Raw genomic sequence first — 21540 nt, 5'->3', positions numbered from 1 at the left:
TATTTTCATGCTTTTATTTGATTTTATAATTATTTTTTCTTGTCTTTTTTTTCATGCCTTCTTTTATAATTACATTAGGAATTAAAAATAATATGTGTGGCTAAATTTCTTTTGATAATTATAATAAGAGAAAATTAGTATAAATTATTTATTAGAATTATTTTTTTCTCTCTTTTATGCATTAATTATTTATGTATATGTTAACCAATCAAAATAGTTGTTGATAGAATGCTCTAATTTGATAGTTTATACTTTTTTCTAAAGTGGTTTGATAATATATGTTTATTAGTATTCTAGGATTATTATTTTCAATTAATTATCTATGCATGAATTTTAGTTTTATTTTTAGAATCTATCTCGACAATCTATAATTTCTTTAATTAATTGATAGGTTAAGCTTATTGATTCTAAAAATAAATAAAAAAGAGAGTAATTTATAGATCTAGTAGATAGTTATCTAGTAAAATCTATCCTAATTTCCTAGTTTAACTCTCTTTCTCTCTCACATTTATTCCGTAGTTTTGTTAGTTTTTGTCTTTCCTTTCTTATATTATTTCTAAGTTTGTTTTTCTCATAGAGACTTGAATAAATTTGTGTCTACCCAAAGGTCCAACACCTTGCTATATGAGTTTTTAATTTTTAAATTGTTTTGTTTTAATATAATGCATATTTAGAAAACAGGTTAGATTAATTTCTTTAATTCATGCTTCACTTTTCTTGTTTAATTTTCATACATAGTTAATTTTTATTGCTTAATGTAGGAGTATATTTATTTTTGTACTTAGATTGCTATTTTATTTTCGTTCTTTTATTTGCTTTTTTTGTAATTAAATTTTATCTTTTCATTAATGATTTCTTTTATAATTAAATTAGGAATTAAAAATAATATTTGTGTCTAAAATTATTAGGATAATTGAGATAAGAGGAAACTAGTATAACTATTTATTAGAATTACTTTCGCTCTCTTTAATGCCTTAATTATTTATGTATAGATTAATCAATCAAAGTAATAATTGGTAGAATATTCTAATTTAATATATTTCTCCTTAATTGGTTGATAATATATGCTCATTAGTATTCTAGGATTATTATTTTAATTGATTTCCTATGCATGAATTTCAGTTCCATTTTTAAAACTATCATGATAATCTATGCTTTCTTTAATTTGACTGATATGTTATGCTTGTTAGTTCTAAAAATAAATAAATAAAGAATAATTTATAGATCTAATAAATAGTTATCTAGAGGAATCTATCTAATAATCATATTTTATTACAATTTTATACCCTTATTATCTATTTTATATGAATAAATATACCACTAATAATTATTTTTTATCTTTAATTGTAGGTTAATAAAAAAATAAAACCCAATATCTCTTCTCTTAACAAAAAATCCATGAATTAAATGAAGAACACAAGCAAGAGCCAAAAATCTCAAGCCCAGAATCAAGCCGAGTAGACTGTAGAAGCCGGAGAAAATAAAAAAAAAATCAAATATGAAAAAAAATATATTCAAGATAGTTGGCCGCAAAGAAACGACGATATCTCTCAATCCGGAAGACGGAATTTAACATATAATATATGAAAGATGCTGGCATCGATATTGACAGTTCTGGTACGAATTAAGGGCTGATTTTTGATAGTTTTGGATAAGATTTCAATCCAAGGGCTCACATTCATTAATGTTTACTATAAATAGGGGTAAAAAGTGAGGGGTTGAGGGTGTGAAAAATTTTGTATCTCCATTTGAATAGGAGATTACTCTTAATTGAAAAGACCCTCCAAATTTGTAACTTTTTGTTACGATTAATAAAAAAAATTCACCACTTTAAATTTTTTTTCCTTCTCTTTGTTGGATGATAAAGATTTTGATGTAGATCAATTTGAAGGTTTATTTTTATTTCCTCTTTTATTTCTTTTTATTGCTTTTTGGCTTAGATTTATTTGCATGCTTGTAGTTAGATTTTATTTTCTTGCTTAAATAGCTAAGAGGCTCCCATCCAACACACTCCTTCCGATGAAGCAATTCCTTCCGATGACCAAAATACTAAACTTGAGATCGAGCCTGATCTAGATAGGTATATGCACGTTGCCCCCTTTCCAGATAGACTCAAACCTAGGAAAAACTCCCCGCAGGTTGAGAAAATCCTAGAAACTTTTAAACAGGTCAAGATCAACACTCAAACCTAGGAAAAACTCCCCGCAGGTTGAGAAAATCCTAGAAACTTTTAAACAGGTCAAGATCAACGTCCCTCTCCTAGATGCAATCGAACAAATCCCCTCTTATGCAAAGTTTTTGAAGGACTTATGCACTAAGAAAAGAACCAACAATGTCCCCAAGAAAGTCTTCTTACCTGCCAACCTCAGTGAAATTTTTTCAAACCCCATGCCGTTGAAATACAAGGACCCTGGTTGTCCCACAATTCCATGCGTCATAGGTAACACTCATATTGATAAGGCACTTCTAGACTTGGGAGCCAGCGTCAACCTCCTTCCTTATTCAGTCTATCAACAACTATGTGTAGGAGAACTTAAACCGATAAGATGCACTCTACAGTTAGCTGATAGATCTTTAAAAATTCCTAAAGGAGAGGTAGAGGATGTTCTGATCAAAGTTGGAGAGTTCATTTTCCCTGTTGATTTTATTATCTTGAAAACGCAGCCCGTTTCCAATCTCAAAAGTCAAATCCCCGTCATTCTAGGAAGACCGTTCTTAGCCACCTAAAATGCTTTGATTAATGGTAGAACCGGTCAGATAAAACTATCTTTTAGGAATATGACTGTTGACCTTAATATTTTCAACTTAGGGAGACAGTCTAGTGATCCATCTGATGAACCCATGGAAGTGAATTTAATTCAAGGAATATCCAGTGAACAACAAGAGGGAAAGTGTGAGTCTGATACAAATGCATCTGATTTAATGATTGAGGAGCTTTCTGATGACGAACTAGAAATAGAACCGCTGGTCAATCATGTTTCTACTGTTGGCTGGTAACGAGAACCTTTGGAGATAGAACCCCGAGTCCAGCTTCGCCCATCTGTAGAGGAACCCCCTAAGTTAGAGCTCAAACCTCTACCTGAAAATCTAGAGTATGCCTACTTAAGGGAGAACGAGTCTTTACTAGTTATCATTTCTTCTGATTTGACTACCGATCAAAAGTAAGCTCTTTTAGATGTTTTAAGAGAGAATAGGGAAGCCATTGGATGGACCATGACTGATATCAAAGGGATTAGTCCAACCATTGTTCAACACCGAATCCATTTGATAGATAATACCAAACCTACTAGAGATCCTCAACGTAGGTTAAACCCAGTGATGAAAGAAGCCGTTAGGAAAGACATTCTGAAATGTCTCGATCATGGGATCATTTATCCCATTTCTGATAGTTCATGGGTGAGTCCAGTCCATGTTGTTCCAAAGAAATCTGGGATCACCGTGATCCAAAATGAGGCTAGTGAGCTGATTCCCACTCGAATCCAAACTGGATGGCGAGTCTGTATTGACTACAGAAAACTCAACTTAGCCACTCGGAAAGATCACTTCCCTCTTCCTTTCATTGACCAAATGTTAGAGCGTTTAGCAGAACACGAGTTCTATTGTTTCCTGGATGGATATTCAGGTTACAATCAAACCCCTATCGCTCTAGAAGATCAGGAGAAAACCACATTCACTTGCCCGTATGGAACATTCGCATACCGACGCATGCCTTTTGGCATGTGTAATGCACCGGCCACATTCTAACGTTGCATGATTAGTATTTTTTCGACATGGTAGAGCGTTTTCTCGAAATTTTCATGGACGACTTTTCCATCTTTGGTGACACATTTTCCCAATGTTTGCATCATCTTAAACTGGTCCTAGAACGGTGTAGGGAGAAAAATCTGACTCTCAATTAGGAGAAATATCATTTTATGGTCAAACAAGGCATTGTCTTAGGACATGTAGTTTTCAATAGGGGAATTGAAGTGGACAAAGCTAAGGTAGATCTCATTTCCAATCTCCCTCCTCCCAAAACAGTCAAATATGTCAGATCATTTCTTAGTCATGCTGGTTTTTACCGACGTTTCATCAAGGATTTTAGCAAAATTGCTAGACCCTTGACCAATCTCTTAGCCAAGGATACATCATTTGTCTTCTCTCCCGACTGCCTCAAAGCTTTTGAATATCTAAAAAAGGAGCTAACCACAGCTCCTATCATTCATGCACCAGACTGGACCTTACCTTTCGAACTGATGTGTGATGCATCTGATTCTGCATTGGAACTGTTTTAGGAAAACGGTTTGATGGAAAACCACATGTGATCTACTACGCCAGTAGGACTCTGAATGATGTCCAGTAAAATTACTCTGTCACAGAGAAAGAGTTTTTAGCTGTAGTCTTTGCCTTAGAAAAATTCAGGTCATACATCATCGGTTCCTTAACCAAAGTTTTTACAGATCATGCCGCACTAAAGTATCTTTTGACTAAAAAGGATGCTAAAGCACGGCTCATTAGATGGATTCTCCGCACTAAAGTATCTTTTGACTAAAAAGGATGCTAAAGCACGGCTCATTAGATGGATTCTCCTTCTTCAAGAGTTTGACATTCAAATTACGGCTCATTAGATGGATTCTCCTTCTTCAAGAGTTTGACATTCAAATTCTTGACAGAAGGGGAACAGAGTACCCCGTAGCAGATCACCTTTCTCGACTATCGAACGCACCAACATTAACTGTTCCGAACAATGAGCATTTCCTTGATGAACAACTCCTACAAATCCAATCTATCTCATAGTTCGCTGACATTGTGAATTACATAGTCATGAACCAGATCCCTTCTCATTGGTCCAAACAGGATAGATCTTGTTTTCTCTCCCAAGTAAAATACTTTTACTGGGATGATCCATATCTGTTCAAATACTGTCCTGATCAGATCTTTAGAAGATGTATTCCCACTGAAGAAACTAGGAGTGTTCTATTATTTTGTCATGAGCAAGCATGTGGGGGCCACTTTGGTCCGAGAAAAACAGCTGAAAAAGTTCTCCAATCTGGGCTGTATTGGCCCACTCTCTTCAAGGATTGATTCGAGTTTTGCAAAACCTGTAACCGCTGTCAGCTTTTAGGGAAGTTCACTAGAAGAAATATGATGTCCTTACAACCCATCTTATCCGTTAAACTTTTTGATCTGTGGGGTATCGATTTCATGGGACCATTTCCAAATTCCTTTGGAAATGTTTACATTCTAGTAGCCGTTGAATACATGTCAAAATGGGTTGAGGCGGTAGCTTGCAAAACTAATGACAACAAGGTCGTTATCAAGTTTTTGAAAGAGAACATTTTTGCCCGGTTTGGAGTACCCCGAGCGATCATCAATGATAACGGTACACATTTCTGTAACCGTTCTTTTGAGGTTTTGATGAGGAAATATTCAATCACACACAAATTGTCAACTCCTTATCACCCCCAAACCAGTGGACAAGTAGAGGTCACAAACAGGCAGATCAAACAAATCTTAAAAAAACAGGTAATCATAACAGAAAAGATTGGTCTGTAAAATTATGTGATGCTCTGTGGGCATATAGAACAACTTTCAAGGCCAATTTGGGGATGTCACCATACAGACTAGTGTTTGGAAAAGCTTGCCACTTACTAGTAGAGTTGGAGCATCGAGCAATGTGGGCGATAAAACAGTTAAATTTTGACTCAGACTCGGCAGGTAAAAACAGATTACTCCAAATAAATGAGTTGGAAGAAATTCAAAATGATGCATACATAAACTCAAAAATTTACAAAGAGAAAACCAAGATTTTTCATGACAAATCAATTTTACGAAAAAATTTCTCTCCAGGACAGAAAGTTTTATTGAACAATTCAAAATTGTATCTTTTTTTCTGGAAAATTAAGATCAAGATGGACAGGTCTATTTTTTGTCAAACAAGTTTTTCCACATGGGGCTGTCGAGATAGAAAATCCTAAAAATGGTAACATTTTTAAAATAAATGGTCAACGTCTGAAACCATTTTTAGAATTTTCTACACTCGGAGAGGAAGAGGTGTTGGTCCTTCATGAACCTCATTATCTATAAAAAATATATATAAAATAATAAAATAAAAAGGAAAGGAAAATAAAATAAAATGAAAAAAACAATAATTACAATTTTTCTCTCTTATTTGATTTCTTCATCCTCATACTAACAGTAATTGCAGATCTTTATCATCATTGTCGACCGAAAAAATATAAGTTCTTCAAGTCATATCTGCTTTACTTTGTGCATCAGCGAATTTGCATTGAGGACAATGTAAAATTTAGGTGTGGGGGTGGGAATTAGTTTTTTTTCACTTTATTTCACCTTTTTAGTTGCATTTTTGTCATTTTTTCCTTTTTCTAAAAAAAGATAAAAATATTATCACTTACCAAATTAATAGAGTTAAGTAATAATTGATCTAATTGATAGATTTTAAATTTTCTAATACCTAGTTAGTGACATACTCAAGTTCACCTTTTATGATAACTCCAAATAAAATTCTTAAGAAATAATTTTTCAAGTAGTATACTTTACTTAAGTCTTACCTTAGATTTTTAATTAAAAATAATGAAATTTTTGCATGCTTAACTTAGAGTTGAAAATATTTTTTTCAAGATATCTTGATTTACATAATTTTTTTTCAGACTATATATACTTACACACATATATATTAAAAAAACTAACCGTATAAAAGAAGAGTGCAAAAAATGGGCACAAAAAAACTCTTAAATTCAAGGTGATTCTATCTTATAAAGCCTACGTTGACTGAGTAATTAAGCCCAAGGAGTATTTCTATACTTAATGACCTAAGCCCAATTGGGTTGGGATTCATTAGCCCAAAACTCGTTAAATGGTCACTTAGAAAGCCCGTTAAAATAGAAATCAATTACCAAGAATTAAAGAGTAAAAAAAATTTATACATATATATCTATAACACTAACCATTTTTTATATATATTGTTGTTTTGTATATATGGTCTTGAAAAACAATTTTTGATCAAGAGACTTGAAAGTTATTTAAAACAAAGAGTTAGCATGTTCTTTTCAAAACTTTTAAATTAAATCTCTAAGATTTGACTTGGTTTTGTATTGCTATAATGAAAAAGATTTTCTAAGGAATTTACATTGGAGTTATAAAAACGTTTTCTTGATTATTAACCAGCTTCAATTATAATGTCTAAATATATCAAGGAAAATTAGTTATTTACTGACTTATTTAACTTGGTAAGATTGACCGAATTTTGTGGGTATATTCACTGCAAACCCTCACGAGACTACAACTCATCCACTAGGGTAACCTAGGGGTTTAAAGGCTTGTTGTTTGCGCTAAATACAATCGCGATTCATGCAAAAGTGAGTTAGAATTTTTTTTTTATTTTCTTTGCTAGAGGACTAGCAAGAATTTAGGTATGGGGGTATTTGATAATCACATTTTATTATAGTTTTATACCCTCATTATCTATTTTATATAAATAAATATACAACTAATAATTGTTTTTATCTTTTAATTGCAGGTTAATGAAGAATAAATCTCAAACTCCAATCTCTCAACAAAAACCCGTTGATTAAATGAAGAAATGAAGCAAAGAAGCTCATTGAAAAATCAATTTCTAAATTATCCAAAAGCCCAAAAGAAGAAAAATATCCAAGCCCAAAAGTCAAGCAAAGCCCAATGTCCAAAGCCCAAAAGCAAACAACAAGGAATTTTGTGGACAGCAAAAGAAGAGAGGCAGGGGGCGATGCCCGCATCGATGGGGCATCGATGCCCGCATCGATGCCTGTATCGATACCAGCATCGATACCCCTATCGATGCTGGTATCGATACACTGGGCAGTTAGTTACGAATCTAAGGCTAAAATTTGTTATTTTTTGATAAGATTTCAATCAAATGGCTCTCATTCACTGAAGTTTACTATAAATAGGGATAGAGAGTGAGGGGTTAGAGGTGTGAAAAATTTTGTAACTTCATTTGGAGAAGAGGGCTACTTTTAATTGAGAAGACCTTCCAAAAATTATAACTTTTGTTGTAATTAATAATAATAATTTTTCTCCTCTTTAAATTTTCCTTTCTCCTCTTTGTTGAATGATGAGGATGGAGATGAAGAGTAATTTGAAGGTTTGCATTTCTTTTATTTTCCTCTTTTATTTCTTTTTTGTAATTTCTTCATTATTGCTTATTAGTTAGATTTACATTCATGCTTGTAGTGTAGATTTATTTTCTTATCTTTTTTATTTCTTTTTGCACTTTAATTTGTAGAGTAGATTTATTTTCTTGCATTTAATTTCTATAATTTATTTTGTAGTTTATATTTTTATTCTTTGTAGTTAGATTTATTTCTTGTTCATAGTTTAGATTTTTTTCTTTTTATTTTTATAATTAGTTCTTTTTCTTCTTATTTTTATTTCTTGAGATGTGAAATTAATTCTTGTAGGAATCTTAGAATTGCATAAAACAAGTCTAATTTTCTTTATATTGTATGAATTATTCTCTTTCATTTAAAATATTCATGTTTAGGATAATCAACTAGAGAACTAATCGGTAGAAGAAGAATTTGATAATCTATACTTATCTTAAATGGTTTGATAGGTTATGCTTATGAATTCTAGAATTATTATCTTCTTATTGTTCTTATCATGAATAGTAATTTTGACTTAGATAATAATTTGATAGGTTATACTTTCCTTAAATGGTTTGATAGCTGACAAATTCATCCCAAGTTTAGATAGAATTCGTGGGTAAGCTATACAACCATTTTTGGCTTTATTCTTAAGAGCAAATGGAATAAATTGAAGCTTGATCGCATCCTCAGATAGTTCCCTAATCTTAATTATAAGATAAATTTCCTCAAACTCGGAGATAAAGATATAAGCATCTTCGATTTTATTTCCTAAGAATTTTAGAAGCATGTTTATGTAATGCGTCTAAGCTCAAAATTAGTTCCATTGATTTTAGGTAGCTTAATTCAAGATAGGATTGCATTCTTAGTTGGATAACACATATCTTGAAGAACATGTGGATTAGTATTAGCCATTTCTTCAAATAGTTCAAAACGGATTAAACGATTAATATTATCCCTAATACAACTTTGCATACACCAAAATAAATTCTTTTTATAATTTTGTTTAAATTCTAAGAAAAATAAAAGTTAGTTTTTTATTTTTTTTAAGAGAAAACAACTAAAAGATTAAAAAGATGATAAGAAAAAGGAGAAAGATAAGCGAAAAACCTAATTAAAACAAATCAATGCAATCACTTGTGTCAATCGCTTTAAATTCTAGGGTTAAGCCTAGACTCAACTAGACCAGCCCCTAACCAAAAACTCCTTTTAGTGAAAAGATCAAAGTTTTACTTGGTCAGTTAGTCAGGTAATGATAGTTCTAGAGAGAGATTAAAGATCAATTAAGTACCTCATTTCTTGCGAAGCACTTTACACAACCCCTAAACCTTACCTTAGATACCAACTAATTCAAGTAAAGTTGAACCGACTCACTTAGACATTTCTTGTTCCTTAATGAGCTCGAATCCTTAGGGGCTAACGCCTAATGAGTTTTAAAAAACTTGGATTTGTGTAGTGAGGAATTAGTAATTTGTAGGTTAAGAAAATGGTAATAAAATTCCTCACCTTATCTTGATTAGGGGGCTTTTGCCCTTAAGAATATTTTTAAGTGTGTGTCAAATCAAGATGATCAAATCACTTTGGTGAATTCCTACTATTATATGCAATACAACCTTAGAAATTAAAAACAACTACAAAAGGATGGTAAAAAGAAAATCTTTTTTAGTTAGGGTTAACAATCAAATAAATGTGAGAAAGAGAGCTTTTATTTGAATTTATTATATTGTTAGTAAATGTCCAAGTGGAGGGTGAATTTTTATTATGGTTGACAAAAATAAAATCTTTTTTTTCTTTTTAGATCCCAATTGTCTCTAATTGTGAGAAACTAACTAAAAGGATGGAATAGAAAATACTAGAAAGAAGAGTACAACAAACAAATCTTCAAATCATTGATCTTCAATCTCCAAGTGGTTCCTTTACAAAAAAACATACAAGTTAAAGAACCAAAATAAATAAAATCCTACTTATAAGCACCATTCCCGGGCAACAGCGCCAAAAACTTGACGAGACATAAAAGTATACATCTAGAGTTGCAAGTGCACAACCAATCAAGTTATAATATAAAAAAATTATCAATCCCACGAGGAAGGTGTTTGTAGGAGAAAATCAAAATCAGTTCTTATGTTGTGTGTGTGTGACAATTAGAATGATGAATGTGTGTGATTGTGGAGAGATATGAGGAGTGGTTGTGAATATATGCAAATAAAAACAAAATGAGGTTGAGACGAGAGAAGGAAATCAAAGAAAATAAAGAGGAAAGTAAATGATAAAAAATCAAAAATAAAGAGAAAATTCTAGAAAGTAAATTAAAGATATGAGTAATCTAAAATTAAATCCACTAGCTAATTTTAATTATAAATTATGAATCATTCTCTTTGTATCACATTTTACTTTAGATTTATTAAGCATAGACTATCAAACCACTTAAGGAAAGCATAACCTATCAAATTATCATCTAAGCAAAATTAATATTCATAAAAGAATAACAACTAGATAGTAATTCTAGTATTTATAAGCATAACCTATCAAACCACACAAGATAAGAATAAATTATCAAATTCTTCTTCTACCAATTAGTTCTCTAGTTGATTATCCTACACATGATCATTTTAAGCGCAAGAGAATAATTCACAAACTATAAAAGAAATTAGGCTAGTTTCATACAATTCTAGAATTCCTATAAGAATTAGTTCCATATCTTAGGAAATGAAAACAAGAAATGAAATCTATACTAGATGATAATCATATTTTATTACAATTTTATACCCTCATTATCTATTTTATATGAATAAATATACCACTAATAATTGCTTTTATCTTTAATTGCAGGTTAATGAAGAATAAATCCCAAAAATCCCATCTCTCAACAAAGACCCTTGAGTAAATGAAGAAATAAGAGAAATTCAACAAAGACTTAGTGAAATATTTGAATTTTGAAGGACAAAAGCCCAAATTTGTTCCAATCCTACATGAATTGGCCTCTGAGATTTTGATAGCTTGAAGGCCCAAAAGCCCATTTCACCCATGAGTTTACAAGTGGACTTGATTGCTGCATTTTATTTTTTTCTCAATGAGGGCCGGACTTTGTGGTTGCTGCAGATTAGTTGGATTTTCTCAAATGAACCATGAAATCATTTCAATGGCCCGAACTGCAGCTTTGATTTTGTTTTTTCTATGGGTCGGTTGCTGTGGTTGCTGCTGGATTTGAATTGGGAAACCGGACTTAGGAATTGCATTTTTTCTCAAATGCATTGCAACTTGGGCCGGACTTCAAATACTTTGCTGCAGAGTTGGTTTTTAACATCATTGGGCCGGACATGATTTTTCTCTTGAAAATCAAATGAACCAAATGGACTTTGCTGCAGAGTTGGTTTTTAACTTGAATTGGGCCGGATTTTGATAATCACATGGGCTAGAGAAGAACAAAAAGCAAATTCAAAGGTGGAGATTGTTGCTTGGGGCTCAAGACAAATCTAATGGCGCATATTCATTAAAGATTACTATAAATAGGGGTAGAGAGTGAGGGGTTAAGGGTGTGAAAAATTTTGTAAACTCCTTTTGGAGAGGAGTGCTACTCTTAATTAAGAAGACCTTCCAAAAATTATAACTTTAGTTGCAATTAATAATAATAATTTTTTCCTCTTTAAATTTATTCTTTCTCCTCTTTGTTGAATGATGAGGATGGAGATGAAGAGCAAATTGAAGGTTTGCATTTCTTTTCTCTTTTATTTCTTTTTAGTAATTTCTTTATTATTGCTTATTAGTTAGATTTAAATTCATGCTTGTAGTGTAGATTTATTTTCTTGTCTTTTTTATTTCTTTTTGCACTTTAATTTGTAGAGTAGATTTATTTTTCTTGCATTTAATTTCTGTAATTTATTTTGTAGTTTAGATTTTTATTTTCTTTGTAATTAGATTTAATTCTTGTTCATAGTTTAGATTTTTCTTTTCTTTTTAATTTTGTAATTAGTCTTCTTTTTCTTGTTTTTATTTCTTAAGATATGAATTTAATTCTTGTAGGAATCTTAGAATTATATGAAACTAGTCTAATTTCCTTTATTTTGTATGAATTATTTTCTTTTACTTAAAATGTTCATGTTTAGGATAATCAACTAGAGAACTAATCGGTAGAAGAAGAATTTGATAATCTATGCTTATTTTAATTGGTTTGATAGGTTATGCTTATGAATTCTAGGATTATTATCATGTTGTTGTCCTTATCATGAATAGTAATTTTAACTTAGATGATAATTTGATAGGTTATACTTTCCTTAAATGGTTTGATAATCTATGCTTAATAAATCTAAGTTGAAATATAATAAAAAGAGAATAGTTTGTATTTTGTAATTGAAATTGGTTAGTGGATTATATTTTAGATTTCTTACCTCTTTTGAATCCTTCATCTTAACCTTCTTAAATTTTCTTTTCATTCTTTGTTTATTTCTTGATTTTATTCATTCTTCTTTCTTGCCTTGTGATTTCATTTATTCTTTAATTCTTTCTTCTCTAAAATTCAATTTATTATCTCTTGCACATAAATCAAAATAACCACTCATCATAATCACACTTATTCTTTATTCCTAATTGTCATGCACAAAATATAAAGACCATTTCTAATAATCTCTTAAAATCACCTTCCTCGTGGGATCGATATTTTTTATACTATAACTTGATAAATTGTGCACTTGTAATTTTGGTACATAATTATGCTGCATCACTAGAGTAGAATAAAAGAAAAGAGTGAAGATAAAAACTAATTATAAAGAAGAGAAATGAGAAAAAATAAATTTACACTATGAACATAAAAATAAATATGACTAAGTTATAAAAAAAACATAAATGAAAATCTAGATTATGTAAGAAAATAAATCTATTCTACAAACCAAAAGTGCAAGACAGTAATGAAAAAATAAAGACAAAAATATAAATCTACTCTACAATGAATTAATGTAAATCTAAACTACTAAAGCAAGAAGAAAAGAAATTACTACAAAAAATAAGAAAATATAAATAAAAAGGAAATTTTACATTACAAGAGGGTTTTAGCGTCTTGAAAGCAAACATTCATCTTGATCTTCATTTTCATCTTCATCTTCATCATCAAACAAAGAGAAGATAGGAAAAATATGGAGAGCTAAATTTTTTTTATTAATTGCAACAAAAAATTACAAATTTGGAAGGTCTTCTTAATTAAGAGTAACTCTTCTCTCCAAATGGAATTTTTACAAAAAAATTCACACCTCAACCCCTCACTCTCTATCCCTATTTATAGAGTATTATAACAAATATCAACCCTTGGATTAAACTTGATCCCCAAGTTAATTAATTTCAGCCTTTAATCCATAACAGTAAACTTGGTATCGATACCGCTCTCGATACAAGTATCGATACCACTATCAATAAAGGTATCGATACGGGTATCGATAGCTAGTCATTTCGTTCTTTGGCCAATCTTCTCTTGTGTGTATGGGCTTGGACTCTTGGGATTTTTGAGAGATGAGATATTGAGTTTTTATTGGGCTTTTATTCATTAACCTGCAATTAAGATAAAACACGTTTATTAGTGATATATTTATTTAAATTAAATAGATAATAAGAGTATAAAATATAATAAAAATGTGATTATCAGAAATATTAGCATACATAAGGCGAGATTGAAGGAGAGAGAAGAGCAATCGGAGAACAAGTCGAAAAATAAGTCATTGGCCCTTCAAAGCAAAAAAATAAAAACAAAACAAAAAAGAAAAAGAAAAATTAAAGGCCAAGGCAAACATGGGTTTGATCTCAAGTTCTGAGAGTGAGAAGGATAGAGGAGTAGATCAAATTTTGAAAGGCTTTAACTTCTTCCTCAAATTAAAGGATGGATTGAAATTCCTACAAGACAAACGGAGTCACTACATAAGGAAGAAAAATTAATTTAGTTCTAGTGACCCTCATACTGAACCAACTTATTATTGATACATGATTCGAGGTCACCATAAGAAGAATTTTCTATTAAACAAAAAGAACTATAATGGAAAGGACAAAAGCTTTAAGGTGGCAACATGGGAAATATTGAGCAATGAAGAGGAGTCGGAGAGTACTTGAAGCAATAATGAGAAAAGGGCACACATTTGTCTCATGGGAAAAGAGGTTCATTTGGACAACTCTGAAGACAATATTTTTGATGATGAGATATACCCAACTTATGATGCATTATAAGATAAATGTATGGTGTTAGGTCAATTTGAGAAACTTGCTAAAAAAATATAAAGCTGTTAGAAAGTTGAATTCAAGTTTAAAGAAGGACAATAAATTATTGAGTGATAAAATTAAAAATTGTTCTTTAGAGTTGAATACATCTAAGAATACAAATAAAATGCCTCTTTTGAACGCACATAATGTTTCATGTATAGATACATGAATTCTAATTTATCCAAACAACTAACTAAAAAATCAAGTTAAATTAAAACAATAGTTGCTAGTGTAAATGAGATTCTGTGTGAGTTGTCTTATGAATATAGAATGTTTGAAACTAGGTGCACTACTAAAGTATTTGAAAATGAACAAGTCTAAAAATATTAATTTAGAAAAGGCAGTGAGAAAATTTTCATTGGGTTGTAGCGGCTTAAACATGGTCCTTTCCAATTAACGATTTGCAAAGACTAAAAGTAGACTTGGTTATTCATATTCAGAAAAACATAAAAAGTTTTAACATTCATTTATGAAAAGAAATAACTTAACTCTATTTGCACCCATTTCAGATTTCTCTTTAACTATTTGCTCTTTATATGGTAGAATGGGTCATATCTTAATAAACTGTCGTATGTAATATAGAGTTAAGATAGTTAAGCATATTTGAGCACTTAAAGGTACAATTACTAACCATATTGACCTATGTGGATACTTAGGTCACACTTTTCTGCTTTTCTATAGATGTGCAGGAACGCTAAGGAGCGAGGCAACACCTGATTGGGTTGCTTAAGGCATATTCAGAATACAAGAATCTATTTCTTAGTCCAACCTAGAAGAGGAATGGGTATGTGAATTTTTGAGAATTACAAACATGGTAAAAATGCTTAAGTTAGTCAAATTGGTAATTTCTTTTTTAAACTTCTTTATTGTATTGTTTGTTGAGAACTTAGTGAAAATCTCATATCCATTAGAAGAATATTGGACCAAAGCATGACTATTCATTTCTGAACTTACACATGAAATTTTGATTACTTCAAAAAGGTTCAACTGATTTGAATGTTAATAGACATGCAAATATTTACACTTAGAACCTTCTTGTTATTTATTCTAAAAAAGTGTAAAATGTTTGAGTGCAGAATGAGAAGTTGTTGATATGTTGCAAACAAGGTCTAATTATACAAGCATGGATTTATTGCTCAAGTATCCGGTGCTTGCATAAGTGATATGATCAACAAATCTTCTCATAAGGGTCAGCTTCAAGTATATTCTATAAACCCCACATGTTGTTTATAGATTTTTTTTTCTTTTTCTTGTTTTTTGTTTTGATTTTTATTTCAATATAAAAAGTTCTTTTTCTTTTTTTTTTCTTTCTTACATGAAAACATAATAAAAAATTCTCTTTATTTCTTTTTGGTTTCTTAGAAAATTCATAAAAGCTTCGGCTTTCTATGTGTCTATAGCTTTTTGGGAATGAGTCTTCATATAATATCAGTAAATTGCACATGAGATTGCATTTCCTTGTCAATTCTATTTTTTTTGATATTTATATATGCTATAATGCAGTAATGACTTGTTGATTGACATGCATCTAGTGATTTCACTCCATATTCTTCACATTTAGATGCACGAGATTCATGTTACCAATTACGATGTGAATTTAATAGATGTTGCTTTTATAGTTACATTCATTCTTGTATAGGCACGTAATTGTTTGAACCAAGCTAAGTAGGATTTTTAAACTAGCTAAATAAAAAATTGCTAATGTACAATCGAATTTCATTAATAAATTGCATGTATGAGTGTACTGTTAAAAGATAATCAAATATCCACACTCGTATAAAATTCATGCAAAAAATTAGGTTGTTAAAAGACTATCAAAGACCCTGGATTTATAGTTAGTTGCATGTCTCAAAGGGTAACTATTTTGTACTAAATAAAACATGTTTATAGATAGTATATATCTCCCGCCAATCACTGTCATTCTTCCTTCTAAGTCATATATGGCCGAGATGACAAGTTGAAATTTTGGTCTTTTTATGAAATTTAAGATTTTTCCTTCTTTAGGTTGTTCATATGTATTTGTTTGCATGAATATCATAGTTGGATGTTGATTTGAATCACTTTTTGAACACACTCCACAATGGCAATATGAGTGATATACACAAACAAGAAGCTATACCATGGGTTTCAATGTGTACATTGATTTTGACAATGTCATTCATATTTTCCTCAAAAAGTTTATAGACTTACAATCGAATTTCATTAATAAATTGCATGTATGAGTGTACTGTTAAAAGATAATCAAATATCCACACTCGTATAAAATTCATGCAAAAAATTAGGTTGTTAAAAGACTATCAAAGACCCTGGATTTATAGTTAGTTGCATGTCTCAAAGGGTAACTATTTTGTACTAAATAAAACATGTTTATAGATAGTATATATCTCCCGCCAATCACTGTCATTCTTCCTTCTAAGTCATATATGGCCGAGATGACAAGTTGAAATTTTGGTCTTTTTATGAAATTTAAGATTTTTCCTTCTTTAGGTTGTTCATATGTATTTGTTTGCATGAATATCATAGTTGGATGTTGATTTGAATCACTTTTTGAACACACTCCACAATGGCAATATGAGTGATATACACAAACAAGAAGCTATACCATGGGTTTCATGTGTACATTGATTTTGACAATGTCATTCATATTTTCCTCAAAAAGTTTATAGACTTGCAAATATCTCACTCTTTTGACATTTATGTGATATTATTCGATGGTTTACTTCTTTATATGTTTCACATGAGAGATTATTTTATTCGATTGTTTGTTTTTTATAATAACAAGAGGGGGAGAAATGTGGAAATCTAAAATTTGAGAATTTTGAATTTTGAACATTGAGAGTTTTTGTGGAAATTGGAAATTGATTTTGAAAAACTTTGAACAATTTATTTTTGGGGAAGGAGAGTTTTGAAATAAGAGAAGCCCAGATTGTAGGGGGGAGCTTGGTAAACATATATCTCATGTTTCATGTATGCACACATGTAAGAGTCGGGAGCTTGCATATCATATTTTATATGTCATGAAACTCATAATGTGCTAATTCATTTATCTCAATTATCCATACTTGTGATTTCAATTTCTAGTTTGTTATTATTAAAAGGGAGAGATTGTTAGGGGTCATGTCAGTGCAATGGAGTTAGTTTGATTAATAGAAAACCTTCATATTGGTCTGATACATGTTTTAGATATTGCATATAGAGTATAACAAGTTAGAATCAAGTTTGGAAGTGAATAAAGCACAATAACAAATTAATCACAAATAATCCTAAAAATGTAGTAGAAGCTAAAATTAATCTTGTGCATATGGGAGCATCTGTCTCATTGTCACAAATGCACAGGAACAAAACCTCAATTCGATGATATATATAGCTCGATATATGAATGTTTTAACAAGACAACGTCAAACAACCAATAGTAGGCTAGAAACATACAATGAGGTTGAAATTGCACGAGCCATAACTTTTCACTTGGTTATCAGAATCACCATTATAATAGCCTTTTAGAAAGATCTTGTTGAATATCAATGATTGAAGAGACCATCAATAATGCAAATGTCCAAAGAGGTTCAAATCATCAATGATAACAATTTAACCATCGATAATGTCAACTTGATCATCAATGGTGAAGGTCGATGGTCGATGGTTGATCGACAAATTTTAGAATTTTGATCTATTTTTTCTTTTAATCTGAGTCATTCATTGCTAGGGGTATATAAGCTCTTTCCTCATGTTTTTCATCAAAAGTTCTTCACATAAATCATAAATAAATAGGGGTTTCAATCTAGGAGAAAAGATCTTGCTCGGGCTTCTCAGAAAACATCCTCGACATCATTCTTCATCATCCGATTATCAATCTTTGAGGAGTGTTGCCCTTGGACTTCAAGATCAACAATGTTCTTCATCTAGCTTTGCTTAGATCCTTCAAATAATAGTTTGCATAATCAAAGGAATAGGATCTTTCTGTACGTGCTTAATTGATATTTATCTTATTGTATCAAATTTTTACAATAAGTCGAGGTTAATTGAGAAATTGGTCACAAACTAGGGCTAGAGATACTCGTGCGTGAAGAGTTTAGTTAGACAACTAGTTTGGAAGAAACTAGGATTTCAATCTTATAAGTCTACTGAATCAGGTGTGTGATATAGAGAGCTTTCACATAGTGAGGAAACCCCTTTATGGAATGAAGAGTGGATGTAGTATTGTTTATCTAAACTACTATACAATTCTTGTGTATTCTAGCTGTGATTATTTTTTGTGATTTGCATTATTTACTATTTTGCTTATTTTTATTTTTATTTTGCTATATATTCAATGATATCAAAAAATTAATAGGCAATCTTATTCACCCCTCAAGGCTTGCATCTCATATCCAACAATTAGTATTTAAATTGCTAGAAAAGATCTTTGTCAAACTGGTAAATACATTAAGCATTGTACGTGAAAGTTCTTCCATAAAGGTTCGAAGCTGTTGATTAGATGATAAAGATATGCGGCGAGATCACTAGGCATTTCTATACTCTTATGTTATTTTTTTCAACCATTTTTTTTTTTTGGTAAATGAAGAAATTTTATTCCTCACCAAATGTGAAAAAAAATGTATATACAAACAAGAAACTCATAAAGTGTATGAGTTAACAAACTGAAAAGCAACAAAGCTCAAAGAAAAACCTGAGCTTAACAGGAAGAACAACTATCTTCTAAGTATTTATGCACATCTCAAGGTAAAGAGTTTGAAACTGAGATTATATATCAGTAAACTCCCATCCATGCACCTGACTCCTCACAAGCAAATTTTAACTGTATTTCCTTCCATTCCCTAGCTCTCCAACGTGAGGAATTCAACATCTGTAGAACCAAATTATAGAGTAATGAGCCAAGCTCTAATCTCCTCCAAAGCAGGGCAATTAAGGGAGATAGTCATAATATCCATTTTAATCACCATAACAGTCTGATCTGTGCTCTTAGCCACCTGTTTAAAGGTTCTGTTATTCCTCTCCTTCCATAAGGAGTATATAGTAGAAGATAAAGCTATCATCTTCACCTTTTGCTTAGGACCCTTTCCTCTAAGCTTACAGCTGAACCAATCAATCAGAATATTCCATTCGCAAGTCCTCCATCTAAACTGAAGCCATTCCATTATTTCATTCCACACAACTTGCGAAAATTTGCATTGGAAGAATAAATGATCTCTTGTTTCAGGAGCTGTGTCATTGCACAAACAACATTGAGCACTTTGAATGATGCCTCTCCTCATCAATCTATATCTTGTAAGCAATCTGTCATTGACTGCTAGCCAAGAGATAAAACAGTGCTTTGGCAAACTTGAGTTCTCCCATATTGTATTAGACCATTTCACCTTACTAGAAACTGGGGAAATAGCAGAGTTTTCAACCATTTTTATACACGTATTTATGCTACTTGTTAAGATTTTCACAAATTTTTTTAATTATGCACAAGTATGTATCATGCCACGGATGCATTGTGTGCTTCGGAACACTAGTTTTATTCTGAAAGAAAGCCAATGGCAAATAATACGATTCTATGTACAACTACAACAACACATATCATCCTCTAATTGTTTATTAGCACTCCTGAATTTGACATTTTAATCCATAACCTGATTACCCCAAATATTGAGTGACAATCATTAAAGTATTTGGAAAATGATAAGTATTGCTGTATGCAAGATATAGATAAAGTAGAAAACATAAAAAAAAATGTAGACTCAAGAAACATCAATCAAAAATCTCACATGTCTATCTTATCCCTTTGAGAAAAAAAAATCTCAAAAACTTTAGGATTTTTTAATTCGTCCCTCAAATCTTTCATAATTTCATTTTATTCCCTCAAATCATATGTGTTCATGCAATTTAGTCTCACTACTAGGTTTACTGTTAAATGCATAAATAGAGAGGCAAACAAATTGAAGATGATAAGTACTAGTTTTGTGTCCACTTATTGAATTGATGAGGAGCACTCATATCCATATATGCAAGTTCGAATATGGACACAATTTATATAAGACAAAAGGATGCGAAATGAATATGAGAAAACAGATAAGATTGAAAAATATATGGGTCATGTGATTAGAAATGTTCAAATATAACAAAATTTTCAAAATGGGACGATGCATACGAATATATACGGTTAGATCTTTGAGTCCTCAATTTGATCCATTGATCCAATGATCAAAACCAGCTTTCTAGATCTATATATTGAGTATTCATATGGATATATCCATGTCCATTAACATTTCTAGTGTACTGTATCGGGTTAGTTCTTATCTCAACATGATCAACTACTAAAATAGTCCATAGTGAACATATTGTTGGAAATTTATCAAATAATTAAGATTATAGTATGCAGATAAATCCGAAAAATTAAAAACAATTAAACTGGCCTGAACGGGAGCAGTCGTGTATTCACTGCCCTAGAAGATTGAGAACCCGCCTATCGCCCTGGCGCAGATGGTACCCTCCCCCTAGCGGTAAAAACCCCCGGAAACGGCCGGCCTCTACACTCAGGCGAGAGTGCAGAGCTTCAGCTCAGATAAAGGAAGTTGCCCATAAAATAAAATTAAGATGTAGATGAAAATAATATGTAGGGGAGAGAAGAAAAACAAGAGAAACTTGTTGTATATTTTTTCCTTATCATTTTGAGCTCAACATACGGATATATATAGGGTTGGAAAAGACGTTACAAAACCCGTAATTAATTCTGTAACGTTCGTCATAAATTTTATAACGTTCCCCATAATTATATATCCGTTACACATAGTTTTAATTGCATGTTTTAATTACAATATTTATTATAATTCATGAAGGCAAAATTGCCTTTTGTTAACAAAATATCTAACAGCCCCCCCCCAAAAGGCAATATTAACTGAAGATTCAGAAATTAATAAATAAATCAAGAAATCATAAAACAAATATAGGTTGGGCAACCTTTCGTATCGTGAATTCGGGAGAGGTAGCTTTCGGCTTTGAACCTTTCCTTAGTGAGTTCATCGCCACCTGAGGGACATAATGGACTAGGTCTTGAATTAGGCCCCTTTAATCAGGTATTGATGAAAACACACACAATACACTTCATCTATTGAGCAAAGCGGGTTGAGCGTTAAAGGCCATGCTCACAATAAACCGACTCATGAGAGTTTCTAGGGGTTAGCCCAGCCCCCCCTAACCG

General features: G+C 31.4%; 1 protein-coding gene across 1 annotated transcript; it reads right to left on the bottom strand.

Annotated features, from left to right (window-relative positions):
- Positions 19214-19750, bottom strand: LOC109831061. Its single transcript, XM_020398399.1, has one exon. It carries the CDS (start codon positions 19748-19750, stop codon positions 19214-19216), a length of 537 nt encoding a protein of 178 aa, XP_020253988.1.

This window comes from Asparagus officinalis, chromosome 2 (genome assembly GCF_001876935.1).
Source record: "Asparagus officinalis chromosome 2, Aspof.V1, whole genome shotgun sequence".
Classification (NCBI taxonomy): Eukaryota; Viridiplantae; Streptophyta; class Magnoliopsida; order Asparagales; family Asparagaceae; genus Asparagus; species Asparagus officinalis.
Note: the sequence above shows the minus strand (reverse complement) of the source record. Positions and strands in the feature narration are given on the sequence as shown.